The sequence below is a fragment of the Takifugu rubripes genome, chromosome 14 (assembly GCF_901000725.2).
Source record: "Takifugu rubripes chromosome 14, fTakRub1.2, whole genome shotgun sequence".
Classification (NCBI taxonomy): Eukaryota; Metazoa; Chordata; class Actinopteri; order Tetraodontiformes; family Tetraodontidae; genus Takifugu; species Takifugu rubripes.
The window spans coordinates 2,173,555-2,185,714 of record NC_042298.1 but is presented as its reverse complement, the minus strand read 5'-3'; the positions used below and the strand labels follow the sequence as shown (position 1 = coordinate 2,185,714).

General features: G+C 43.4%; 4 protein-coding genes across 7 annotated transcripts; 2 read left to right on the top strand and 2 right to left on the bottom strand.

Moving 5' to 3' along the window:
* Positions 1–141: 141 nt before the first annotated feature.
* mmgt1 (membrane magnesium transporter 1) lies at positions 142–2,878 on the bottom strand. 4 transcript variants are annotated; one of them, XR_003890850.1, is made up of 6 exons: positions 2,742–2,878; positions 2,464–2,558; positions 2,130–2,182; positions 1,933–2,036; positions 529–1,123; positions 142–462 (listed from the first exon to the last, which is right to left on the bottom strand). XR_003890850.1 is itself a non-coding variant. In XM_003970086.3 (6 exons), the coding sequence occupies exons 2-5, from the start codon at positions 2,540–2,542 to the stop codon at positions 967–969; spliced, it is 393 nt and encodes a 130-aa protein (XP_003970135.1). In that variant the 5' UTR covers positions 2,543–2,558; positions 2,742–2,878; the 3' UTR covers positions 142–862; positions 935–966. The 4 variants fall into 4 exon arrangements, 3 of the variants coding, with proteins under 3 accessions (XP_003970135.1, XP_029703293.1, XP_011608689.1); XM_003970086.3 differs by having other exon boundaries at positions 142–862; positions 935–1,123; XM_029847433.1 differs by having other exon boundaries at positions 935–1,123.
* Positions 2,802–4,312, top strand: pfdn6 (prefoldin subunit 6). Its single transcript, XM_003970085.3, has 4 exons — positions 2,802–2,942; positions 3,131–3,201; positions 3,322–3,446; positions 4,066–4,312. Exons 1-4 carry the CDS (start codon positions 2,879–2,881, stop codon positions 4,184–4,186), a joined length of 381 nt encoding a protein of 126 aa, XP_003970134.1. The 5' UTR covers positions 2,802–2,878; the 3' UTR covers positions 4,187–4,312.
* A 1,507-nt stretch (positions 4,313–5,819) lies between these two features.
* Positions 5,820–6,938, bottom strand: LOC101069072 (transcription factor HES-7-like). The gene is made up of 3 exons (XM_003970102.3): positions 6,790–6,938; positions 6,617–6,712; positions 5,820–6,551 (listed from the first exon to the last, which is right to left on the bottom strand). Exons 1-3 carry the CDS (start codon positions 6,835–6,837, stop codon positions 6,102–6,104), a joined length of 594 nt encoding a protein of 197 aa, XP_003970151.2. The 5' UTR covers positions 6,838–6,938; the 3' UTR covers positions 5,820–6,101.
* Positions 6,939–9,073: 2,135 nt separating this feature from the next.
* Positions 9,074–10,522, top strand: LOC105417312 (transcription factor HES-7-like). Its single transcript, XM_011610394.2, has 4 exons — positions 9,074–9,255; positions 9,525–9,620; positions 9,709–9,802; positions 9,902–10,522. The coding sequence occupies exons 1-4, from the start codon at positions 9,202–9,204 to the stop codon at positions 10,453–10,455; spliced, it is 798 nt and encodes a 265-aa protein (XP_011608696.1). The 5' UTR covers positions 9,074–9,201; the 3' UTR covers positions 10,456–10,522.
* Positions 10,523–12,160: the final 1,638 nt, after the last annotated feature.

Sequence of the window (12,160 nt, the reverse complement as noted above, 5' to 3'; positions counted from 1 at the left end):
TTCCTGTTTTAATGGTTTCCATGGTAGCCAAAAACAATTCTAAATGATGGAAACGGAGTTTCTGATCAACGAATGACTGTTACACCACCTGAGCAGCAGGTCCGCTTCCCACATTAAATATAAAGTAACACATTAACAAACTGTAAAATCAGTTAGGATTTTATTAAACATTTGTTAAATGTTAACAAATGAAAACAAACGAAAGAAAAAACAGATCATGTACCAATCATTACAGATGCAGAATGTTTCCCACCCCCTCAAAACAACAGAAAACTCCAAACCAAAGAAACAGAAGCAAAAGGAAGAAGACTCATGGCTGCTGACAGATGTTCACCAGCTGCTGGAGACTGGTGCAGCTGTGAACTTCGAGGGTGTGTGTGGCTCATCTGGGGGTATACAGGGCAGGAGGATTGCAGTTCAGTTCAGCAGGCAGTTTAGAACAGACTCCAAAGTGATGAAGGACTGTATAGAAAAACAGAAGGCTCTAGAAAAAGCTTGGGGTTGGCACATGCTGGATTGACAGTTAACCGTGTTTGGGATGGGGGGGGGGGGGCAAGATTACAACATCTGGCAGCTGCTGAAATGAGTTTTGACTCATGAGACTGATGAGGGGATGGAGATGGCAGATGGGGGCCCGCTGAGAAGACAACCAACGGCGGCCAGCGGAACATGCACTTTCTGAGAAGGTTTCATCAAATGGAGGCTCTAAGAAACAAAACCTAAATATGGCTCGAGCAGGTTCACCCCCTCGCCCAGAGTCAGCGGTCAGCTGTTCCCTCAGCGGTGTCACGTGACTGAACGACATCAACACGGCGGCGCTTGTTCCCACTGGCGAGGATGCTCAATCTAACAGCATAGTAATCTATGTAGAAATACAAATAAAACTGGAAGAACTCTCACCGCCCATTCTAACAAACTTAAACTGGTGTCTAACCTCAGTTACATAACAGGCATGAGAGCCCAGTCTCAGTGCAAACGCTCCAGCTTGCGTAGTCGTATGGGGTTGGGAAGAGCTTGCTGGTTGCGTACGGAGGAGGCTTCTTCCTCCGGTGAGCGGAACAGCACCCGACCGCGGTGGTTGAAAAGATAAAAAGACGGGTGGTTTCTCAGCGTATCAAATGTTCTGGAAAAGCACAAAAGAAAGTTTATTGAAAGAAAAGAATCAGTAGATGACAAGCAAAGTCCAAGATAGTAAAAATGTATATTAGATGGTGACTTGGACTTGGACAGTTCTTTTTCTCCTTTAGTTCAGCTCAGAACTCAAACATTAGAGGAATTTAATGAAAGTGCTGATTATTGCCGGAGTAACACCGTCCAGGTGTTCCATGTCTGATGCCACCTTGATACTGGTGTTAACGCACATGCACGGCAATGCTTTTGCCTCTAATGACCAGCACTTAGTGGTGGGAAGTAAATTAGTAGTCAGCCATGCAGGCAATCCTTTAGAATACAGAGAGCAGCGGTCTTTATCTCGCTGCTGCAAACTTGAGAGATAACCAATGACTCAAGTCTCAGGCGGCAACGCATTCACCAAATCTGTCATTCAACAGTACAGGAAACCTGCTGCTCTGACCCAGATCATCCCGAGAGGTGATTTCTGAAATTTTGGAGTAATTCACTCATCAATCCCTGATTAATCACTATTGTCTACAGCACATGTGTCAACTCGGTCCTCGAGGGCCACGATTCTGCCGGGTTTTCTGTCCCACCAGACTGAAAATGCATTCACTGGGATAGAAAACCCGGCAGGATCGTGGCCCTCGAGGACTGAGTTTGACATGCCTGGTCTATAGCATCTATCATTCATTAACCAAGCTGGAATATTCGAATTGTCGTCATGATGTTTAACATCTCAGACTATATTCACGGATGCAAACTTGTTGGTTTGGTGCTCTGGTGGAGGCTGGAACTGTGCACAACAGATGAACCTACTTGTTTTTCAGTTCCGATGAGGCGTCCATATCTTTGAACTCTCCGGCGATGTTGACAATACCGTAACAAGTCATGACGAACGACAATAGCGTCTGCAGTACGATCTATGAGAACACAAATCAATTCTAACTATTACAAATCTGTTGTTTTCGGTAAACGTGACCGCGTGAATGGATGCATGCCTCAAAGTCACTCACATCGATCGGTAATGTCTCGTTTTCCTTCTCCGTCAGCCGCATATATGACCGATCTGATTGGGGAGCACATTTTAGGAAGCAAGTTAGTCGACACCAACATCATTTCTAAGAAAATACCATATACAAAGACACAATATTTTATTAGACATTTATCATTTCATGCAATTTTCACATTAATGGTGAAAAACGGCAACTATATGCGTTAGCATTTAGCTTCAGTAGCTAGCCGTCAGCCGAAGGGCTAAAATTCTTGATGTGCCATCATACTCTGTACGATCTAAGGAAATAAATCAAAAAATACTTTTAACGTTTTAATTGTCAGTACAAAACTTACGTTGTGCCGCTGAGAAAGCTGCATGAGCTAAAGCAAAAAGTCCGACTCCAACAACACCTTTCCAAAACGAAGACGCCATTTTTCATGTGGAGATACTACAGGAAATGGGCAGCTCATTAGCACTGTCGTAAACCAATGTCGTAAAAATAGAAACCACGTTCATGTCATACAAAAAAACTGAAATATCCGTATTTGTTTTTTTATTAAATGTAACATTAAAATTAAGAACCAATTGTTTCAGTTTTTTGTTAAGAGAATATCTGGCGAGGAAGTCTTACTTTGAAGGGATTAAATAACATCCGCTGGTCACACTGCCTCTTCCTGTTAGCTAGCTCTGCTCTCATGCTGTGTGTTTAGCCTCTCACTTAGGTAATACTTTTACTCCTCTCTTCTGCTCTCTCGAACCTAAATAAAGATGGCAGACGCAATTCAAAAGAAACTGAATGCGGAAGTAGAAAAATATACTCAAATGCAAAAAGGTTTGTGCCGTCTGGTGTTTTCTAACTATCATGTATGAGGCTATGCTAATGTTCTCCATTGAGGCAAGGAGTCATCTGTTCAGCCGACCTAGCGGTTCTGTCCAAATATCCCTTGAGCTTACCACAATATTATCATGTTTCGCCAGTCAGAGTATATAATTCACTAATGATCCCTCTTTATTATCCAGATTTTAGCAAAAGCGTGTCAGCCAGACAGAAGCTGGAGACGCAGGTGACCGAGAACAAAATTGTCAAAGAGGTAACTCGCAGCTTTTTATCCATTTTTGATAATTTTACCTTACGTGCCAGCAATATCGGTAAACTAAAATGTTTACATCCTCGAATAAATAATAACTGCATTTTTTTGTTCTCTTTGTAGGAGTTGGATCTGTTGAATAGTACAAACACAATTTATAAACTCATTGGTCCCGTATTGGTGAAGCAAGACCCAGAGGAAGCCAAAGCCACAGTTACAAAAAGGCTAGAATACATCAATGGAGAGATGTAAGTGGGTTAATTAAGAGAACTAGCCAAGCTCAGATAATAGCACAAACTGTACAGTAATGATACATTAGTCAGTGTCTTGTTTAGGTTGAGATGAACAGGATACTTATTTCAACCCTTGCTTGAATAAATGGTTGTGATTACACTTATATAGTTACATTTATTGTCATTGTAGGTCTATTTATAGGTTGTGCAGATCGATCCTGTAATGTTTTCACGACACCTGGGTGTTTTTCTGAGATCACAAGGATCAGTGCAATCAGAATTTCTTAATTTTCTGCAGGAACATTAATAAATGGATGACTGACTGTCACTTAAATGCTGATGGATTAGACCATTTTTACAATGTATTATACTCTCAACACCCATTGGGGTCTATTAGTGTGAACACGGTGTACCACAACAAGCAAAACACACTTTGTAATCTGTTGTTGCCAAGAGGTGCCTGGTGTGTTTCATCAAGCGAGAATTCAGACACTCATTCAAATCTTACCAGTCTAGAACTGGAACACAGTTGTACGATACCTTAATATTTTTATTGGTATTGTTGTTGTGGTTAACCAGGGTAAACTATGATCGTGTGGTGTTTTCAGTTGTCCTGTCGTGTTCTTTGTTACAGTCAAAGGTATGAAATACTCCTCAAAGATCTGGAGAAGAAATCTGAGGAGCAGCGAGAAGTCTTGATCAGTTTACAACAGGAGTTCAAGAAAGCTCAGGGCCTGTCTGCGGGCAAAGCCTAACCCAGTCATCCAGCTGGCACACCGGACAGTTTAATGAGATCACTCATATGTGCATCTGCAACATTAGACTGGATTTAATCCACTTGTATCTTTTTCCTTGTGACAATTAAATTTGTTTTTCATGTATATTTTTTCTCTTGTCTTTTTTGAAGGGGATTTTAAAGGTATTTGTGCAGAAACAACATGAGCATCTTTAAAACATCTGATTTAATTGCAGCAGGCTGGTGACCACCAGAGCAGATGTTTTCTTTATTCCCCATCCTGCTGGCAGCAGGGAAAGGGCAGCGGTGTAGCATTGTTCCCATTAATGAATGTACTTTCCCCTGCTGTATACCACCATGCAAGCAGTCAGGCAACATGAATAATGCTAAGTCTTTTAAAGGATTAGCAACCACAAAAACAAAACTTGGTAACAAAGCAAACTGGGATCAAAGAGCTGAAGCGAAGGCCTGAGAGAGAGTTTAAAACATCCTCCAAGTCTGGGAGGATAATTAGATTTCAGAGATATTTTTGTGACTGTCTACCTTCCCCCAGTGTGATAATATTCAGATAAATTGCAGTTTGATTGAGGTTAAAGGAGCTCTGCCAAACACGTGTACAATGTACACATTTAAGATTCAGTGTCGCCCATCGTTACAATAAAATGTATTGTTTGTTGGCTTTGCAGTGAACTGATGTTTTCAGGTTTTTATTCATGAGACCAAAGGTGATAAAGTCCACCACTTAAAGCTAATTCAAGTGTTAAATCTGCAATTTGCGGCAGATCCTTTCTAATGGTTGCCAAACTAAACAGGTTTGACACATTTCTTTGGCTCCAAAATGCAGCTTGTCTATCAGTGAAGCAGCTTAATCTGTAGACAGAAACCTCAACATGTAAACCTTAATCTCATTGTGCTTTTAATGGATTTACTTCCCCCTCTGAGTCTTTCTCATGACTTTTAAGGCTCAGAATAAAAGAACTTCCTGCTCAGAGGTCAAATCAGTTGACTGACACCAGCACTAACAGCCTTTGTTTTTAGGATTATCATAGTTTCATTAGATTAACCTAAATACTCCATCTCGAGAGTGTAGAAATTATGGATCAATCGTGAAGTCAGAGTCCAAAAACATGGATGAGACATGTGGCACTATAATTTAGTAAGGTTTCGTACAAAAACAGGCTTTGTGTTAAAAGCAGTTTTGACCAATGACCAGTAACACACCCCAACATGTCTGACCTAAGTAAAAGATAAAATTGTTCATGTTCTAAATGTGGCAAATATGATATCTTGTGTAAAATGTAGTAAAAACTACTGGTTTTCCACCCTTTCTGCAGGATTGTAGCGACTGTTGAAACTAATAGCAATAGCATAGCCTTTATGATGCACAAAGCTGTGTACTCCACCTCTGAAAAGGACTCTAAATGGGAGTTTGTAGATTGGACGTAGCCACACGGGTCTGGACGAGTGCACAATTGACTGCTCTTACGGCTGAAAAGCAACAGTTCAGGACACCAAAGCACCTGATTCATTTCAATACAAATGCTGTTCAGTCTAAATAAAGAATGTGCTAACTGCCAGTGAGGTGCCCCCATCTTCCTCTAAATGGAGCTGCCAGGTAAGCCATTCACACAGTAAAGAGACCACTTTGGCTTAGGAAACGGAAAAAACTTTATTGTTTCAAAGGTCCGGTTGAGTCCCGACACTGGAAAAAACGACCCTGTAAACATCCAATGGCCTAATTGTTTCTGTCCACATTTCTGAGCATCAGAAATCCACCTCCAGACAGGACCAATGCTAAAAATATACAAAAAAATGCTGCATGCAGGGCCTTGTAGCAAAAATACACTATACAAAACGTTTCCTGTACAATAGAATCACTATTATACTACAAAATACATATTTACACTGTTTCTGCATTTACAAGAAGGCCTGGATCATCCCTGAGGCCACGGCCTCCACACGGGAGCGCCGATGTTCGGTGAGAGCGGGGAGAACAGCTCCTGGGTGTGGGTGGCTGTGAGGTGTGGGTGTGCGATGGTGTGCTGCTGGAGCCAATGTGGAGGAGACAGAGTCGAGTCATGGACAGGAGTGTGCATCTGTGCTCCGTAGATGTGTCTGTGGTGGATCTGAGGCTGAGGAGGTGGTGGCGAAGCCTGGAGCGCACTCTCCTCTGAAGGCTCCATCAGGGTTCTGCTCTTGCTGCTGATGAAGTCCCTGATCCTCAGCAGGCAGGACCTCCTGCCTTCATCATAGGCCTCCTGGCTGAGGCGGGTTGGTGTCGGCAGCTCGTTGGCCTCCCGATCCTTCATCTCCTTCCCCATCTTCAAAAAGTGGATCACACTCTCCAGAATCTCTGCCTTTTCCACCTTTGGATTCTTCAAGTTCTAAAAGAATAAAAGCTTTAATGTTTGCACATCAAAGATGCTGAAAGTGTGGGGTCCTTGTTTACCATATAATCTGTGTTTTCCAGCATCAGCAGTCGCAGCGTCTCCAGGTTGTGGTTAATTCTCTCCCTTCGGCGTTTCTCCATCTGAGGTTTGGAGAACTAAGCGATGGAAAGTTCTGGTTAGAAGCTCGTTCGACCTTTCATGCGTTGCTGCTGCAGGCGGTGAAGGATCTTACCCTCCTCCCTGTCCGACGCGCGGAAGCCCCCGAGGATAAAGCCTTCATGCTGGGAAACGCGTGTCTCCTCACGGGGATCTCAAAACAAACTGGCGCGTTTGAGCTCACGTCGCTTGTGTTAACGAGCCGGGCGCAGGCCACGCCCTCGGGCCACGCCCCCACCCACCGGGACGCGCGTTCCCTTGACAACAGCAGAAAGTGGATGCTGCTTTTCTGCAGACCAGAGCACAATGGAGATGATGTGCGCGCCAGTTTGTGTCTTTAAAGACCAGAACCAAGGTAGATTCGGCTCCATCGGGAGCGAGGGCGGCCTTTAAGTCAAGATATCGCCTTTTAAGCGTTTCAAATAGTTTTGCTCTTCTTTACAGCGTTGTTTTCAAGAGCAGGTTTGTATTTGAACATATTGTCGTGAAATAGAATTCCGACATGTCACATTCATGATCATATTTAGGCTGTGTGCATGTAGGGTATGTGTCTAAATATTAAAATCACAGAAAGACTCCGCGTGGAAATTACATTTCAATCTGGACCAACACCATTAATTTTACATGTTACTCGTTAAAACTTAACAAAAACCTTCCCAGATTAAAACAAAATGGTGTTACCAAACCTAACAAAGTTGCATTAGCGCGATCAGTTTGGTCCTTTTTGTGCAATTTGTATGACTACATAAATAAATAAATAAATACATTTAAAAACAAACTATAAAAGGAGCTCACAAAGCTCACAAATTGTCCCGAGGGACAATTATGAGGCACTTTAGAGCAGAATTAAAAATAAAATAAAACACCAAACACATAAAAAAGCATAAATGAAGTTTAATAGTTAGTAGCTTTACAAACACAATACTGATCTACTGTAGGCTCCATTTGATTGGTGATCGTCCCACATCATCATTAAAAACAGCATAATCACATTGAAAATGCCGTTTTTTATTAAAATATATATATGTTGTTATTGGTCACATTTGGTCTCTTTCCGCCTGTTTTTTTAACCCGAATGATACCCCCAGTCCCCCATCCACTCTGTTCTGGCTTTGTTTTGCCAAATTGGCCATTTCACACTTGCCTCGTGTGAACCAGTCGTGCTCGTCTCCAGTGGGCGCGCTTTCACACTTCGGCACGCGGTCTGCGTGACAACCGCCCTTTTATTGTTTCGAACCTCTCAAGTCCATCCCAGACCTCCAAAGTTTCCCCGGAGTTGCTGTTTTCTGTCTCTATGGTCACCCTAATCCCCACAAAAGGTCCAATCAAACAACACCGGGATGATCGGATCAACAGGATCCCGCAGATTAAAACAGATTAGGAGGCTTTTCAGAAGTAGTGATACTTCCGATCCAAATCAATGACGGTTTGAGAGGGAGGAAACTGGGGAAACTCACTGTTTACGCACTTGGTTATCTTATATATGTTTTAATCTGTGAACACTCCCCAGAGAGATCCCGATTGACCCTCTGCAATGGAAACTGATGGTGAGGAACGTTCCCTCAGAACTGGACCAACGGAATTCTAATATCGTGACCCGTCGTGTGCATCGGTCACACATGCTGAGGGGATGTTTTTGAAAAGGGGGGAGGGGGGGCTTCCGACAGAAGTGCAAACATCAGGCAGCGGGCAGGAGAGCAGCCGCGCACACTTGACACGCGGGTGCGACCGGCTGCTTCACACCCGACACCCGCTCCATCCCGACCAGAACCCGTGGCGCGGATGGGTTCACCCGACAACACAAAAGTGCTTTTACCTTCGGCCTTGTTTTCTTTAAATTGAAACACGCGTGATTCAATGCAGAGGAGCACACAACCACGCAATAAACCGGGATTCCGTTCAAATTGGAATCATTTGGACAAACGCTCGCTCACATTTGCCCCCCACCCCTCCCCGTCATCAACGTGTTGAATCCTTTACACGTCATAAACGGCCCTCTTTTGCGCTGTTCCTCACTTGATTTGGGTTCCCACGAGAAAAAAAAGTTTCCCACAGTTCCGAGGAAGAGGTGTGAGGGAAATACTGCAAGCTGCTCAGTAAAATAAGCTGTTTCTAATATGAATTAATGGACGGACGAGCCGACAGACAGACACCCATGGAGAGATAGATAGATAGATAGATAGATAGATAGATAGATAGATAGATAGATAGATAGATAGATAGATAGATAGATAGATAGACAGACATTTGGTCGATGGTAGATCTTTAATAAATGAGAAGCTGATGCAGATTCTGTGGGAAACTTTGCCGCATGAGAACTTTCACACACTCCTTTAGCAGCCTTGCTTGAATTCAGCCATATAAAAACGTGTCGGGGCTGAAGTGTCGTCGCTTACACCTGTCAGCCAATCAGAGGCGGGTAGGATGCTTAAAGCCCGCAGCGCGGCCCCACAGAGGGTTTCTAAGCCGGGACACGCGCACCGACACAATGACTAAAAAACTGCAAAAACCGACCGTGGAAGACTGCAAGAGCAGGAAAAGGGTAAGAACCGAATTAGCGATGACTAAGAATGTTACCACACGTCACAGCATCATCATCTTCAAATGTGATCATGAAAGAAACTGTATTGCTGTAATTGTAGAATTTGCTGTATCAGTTGGTTCTCTGAAACAGGTAATATTGCAGGAGCATTTTCAGGATAATCCGTCTCAACAGGCTAGTTGAACTCACATCACTGTGGGACGATGTCTACGTTGACGAGGGGCCAACCCTCCCCAGGTCAGATTCATCTTCATCCACTCTCTGTGTAGGTTCTCAAACCCATGGTGGAGAAAAAGAGGAGAGATCGGATCAATCAAAGCCTGGCGGAGCTGAGAAGCCTCCTGTTGACTCACACGTCTGATCCGGTGAGTATAGTGAGGAAAACCAGCCTCGGCGTGTCCTTAGATGAATGTATCACACTCTTCTCCCCCTCTTTACTTTGGAACTCTGCAGCGGTTGCAGAATCCTAAATTAGAGAAAGCAGAAATTCTTGACCTGACTGTGGAATATCTCCAGAGGTGGACATATAAGAAGTACCAGGGCAATGGTTCGTTGTTCAAATTAATTAAAATCTCCTAAAGAAAAAGAAAGAAAGAAGAAAGGTGCATTTTGTGTTTGATTCATGGATTATTTCCACCTATTGCAGACATGATGAAGACGTCTGCTCCTTTGCTAAAGTGTAACGACTCAGACTTGAGCGCTCCCCTCTTCCTCATGGAGTGTGCCGGGTTTCAGCAGTGTGTGGCTCAGCTGACCAACTACATGCAAAAAATCCCTGGCTCACAAAGATTAAGCTTTGAGGGACTCCACCGGCCAGTGAGGCAGCAGCCGCACAGCCTCCAGCCAGACTGCAGCCACACAAACCCTGAAGGGGAAGTAGAAACTCGCCTAACATCTGCTTGCCCTTCTGAGAGAAAAGACGACTCTCTGCACGCCTTTTTCCCGTCCCACTCCCCGTTTCAGCCTCTCTCCTGCTCCACCCCCAGCCACGAGCATGCCTTCGCGCCCCCCTCTCCCTGGCTCTCTCCGCCTTTCTCCACGTACTCTCCTTCTTTGCTCTCCTCTCCTCTCTCCACTGACACCTCCTTTTTCAGCATTTCACCCACTGCCCCTCACTTCGGCCCCCCCTTCCTCAGCTGCCCCGCAGCCACCACTGCCCACCCTGCCCCCTCCTCACTCATGTGGAGACCTTGGTTCTGATAAGGTGGAACAGAGACTGAGCAGCAGAGCAGCAGAGGTGCCGATAACAGAAGAATGGCAGCAGCTCGACACCACTCTGAATGTATATATGTATAGATTATTTAATTAGCTCTATTTTTTATTTCTTTTTATAAATAAAATGGATGAACACAAGACATCTCACTGTCTGTTTATTCGTAACTGCAGTTTTACCATCCTTTAGTGACTTCATACTTTGAATACTGACCTTTTGTAAATGTGTAATTCAGTCGATCACCGTAGTGACCCCTGATACTCTAATTACTGTACATTGTCATTAGATCTAATTGCATCTAATAATTCACATCTCTGTAAAATCCTCGTAAATGGAGAATGATGAAATGATATTGCATTCATCAGGCGTTGAGTCAAGCATTTCTTATACAAAATATGTGCACTTATTTAAACGTATCTGATGTTCTTGGTGGTATGAACCTATATACTCCACATTGTTTGATTTTTTTCACATTTAAATCTAAACCTACATTTGGCCACTCGCTTAAAATGATTTTTCGCATTTTTGAAGGATCCTGGGTGTGTAGATTTGCTATTTTATATTAGATTATTAGAGCCAGAGCTGTTGTCGCGTGTTTATGTTGTAATATACCTTTAGATCGACAGGGGGCAGCATTGGCACAATCAAACAGGCGATATTCGGCTGTTCCCTCGAAAACACAATAAAAGACAACACTTCAATTAGAACAGAGGAGCTTTTGGTTGTCCCGTGAAAGAGAAACCATACATACCATAAATGATCCTTTCCCGTCCTCTTTTCTCAGAATTACTTCTGAGCTGACTCTTATCACGTGACAAATGTTAAGCATAATGGATATTTTGCACATGACTCCCGCCATTGTTCGCTGTCAGGAAAATGAGAGGGCAGGTACAGCAGCGGCAGCTCGATTCTCCACATTCTGTCTGCAACATGTTTTGATCATCCTGCACAGTGAAAGGAGAGTCTGCAGACCAGAGCAGCTCAGGCCCGGCACATAATTAATAGGGGAAGAGATCACCTCCTGAGTGAGCTGACAATAGTGTCTGACAATTTCTCAGGACACGCTGATTAGAGCTGATCCAGTTACTCTCTTTAATCTTCATTCTTGTTTGTCACCAATGCACCCAGAGTCTGGAGAAAATATATGGAGCTGTCCTCTGGAGACGGAGAAGGCTTGACGGGGCCCACTTTGAAGTTCCGAACACGGATATCGGCGTGCTTTAAAATAAATAAACGACACAGGGGTGTATTAATAATCAGAATAGATCATTGAAAGACTTCAAATGGCTCCTCTTCAGTGGCTTTCACGAATCGTACCTAAGGTCCACTTAGTAAAATATAGTTTAATCTAAAATTGCAAAAATAGCAGTACGGATTATTTTCTTTGTATTAACCGTCCAGACCACAAAGATGAGGGTTTTGATTGTGTTTGGGCAACAATAATGACATTTTCTGTGTGCACAAGCATCAGTAAATTCTTTTGGAGCAGAGTGGAGATGATGGGGATTCTCCATTCCGATAACATGTCAATACTCCCAAATGTCTGACGACCCACAGCTATTTTTCCTCCCTTTCATTTCTCTCTCTTCAGCCCTCTGCAGGCCTCTTTGAAGTAACAGTGAACGGGTCCCAGACTGTAGCAAATTACCTGAGGACTGAAGCATTTTTGACATAAGTCCTGAGAGATAGGCT

Coding starts and splice junctions, on each gene's coding strand:
- mmgt1 (XM_011610387.2), bottom strand. CDS start 2,542: ATGGCGTCTTCGTTTTGGAAAGGTGTTGTTGGAGTCGGACTTTTTGCT. Junction 2,037..2,129: donor ACGAGACATTACCGATCGAT/GTGAGTGACTTT, acceptor GTGTTCTCATAG/ATCGTACTGCAGACGCTATT. Junction 1,124..1,932: donor TCATCGGAACTGAAAAACAA/GTAGGTTCATCT, acceptor GTGCTTTTCCAG/AACATTTGATACGCTGAGAA.
- pfdn6 (XM_003970085.3), top strand. CDS start 2,879: ATGGCAGACGCAATTCAAAAGAAACTGAATGCGGAAGTAGAAAAATAT. Junction 2,943..3,130: donor ATATACTCAAATGCAAAAAG/GTTTGTGCCGTC, acceptor TTTATTATCCAG/ATTTTAGCAAAAGCGTGTCA. Junction 3,447..4,065: donor GAATACATCAATGGAGAGAT/GTAAGTGGGTTA, acceptor TCTTTGTTACAG/TCAAAGGTATGAAATACTCC.
- LOC101069072 (XM_003970102.3), bottom strand. CDS start 6,837: ATGAAGGCTTTATCCTCGGGGGCTTCCGCGCGTCGGACAGGGAGGAGG. Junction 6,713..6,789: donor CGCGTCGGACAGGGAGGAGG/GTAAGATCCTTC, acceptor TCCATCGCTTAG/TTCTCCAAACCTCAGATGGA. Junction 6,552..6,616: donor TGGAAAACACAGATTATATG/GTAAACAAGGAC, acceptor TTATTCTTTTAG/AACTTGAAGAATCCAAAGGT.
- LOC105417312 (XM_011610394.2), top strand. CDS start 9,202: ATGACTAAAAAACTGCAAAAACCGACCGTGGAAGACTGCAAGAGCAGG. Junction 9,256..9,524: donor ACTGCAAGAGCAGGAAAAGG/GTAAGAACCGAA, acceptor CTCTCTGTGTAG/GTTCTCAAACCCATGGTGGA. Junction 9,621..9,708: donor TGACTCACACGTCTGATCCG/GTGAGTATAGTG, acceptor GGAACTCTGCAG/CGGTTGCAGAATCCTAAATT.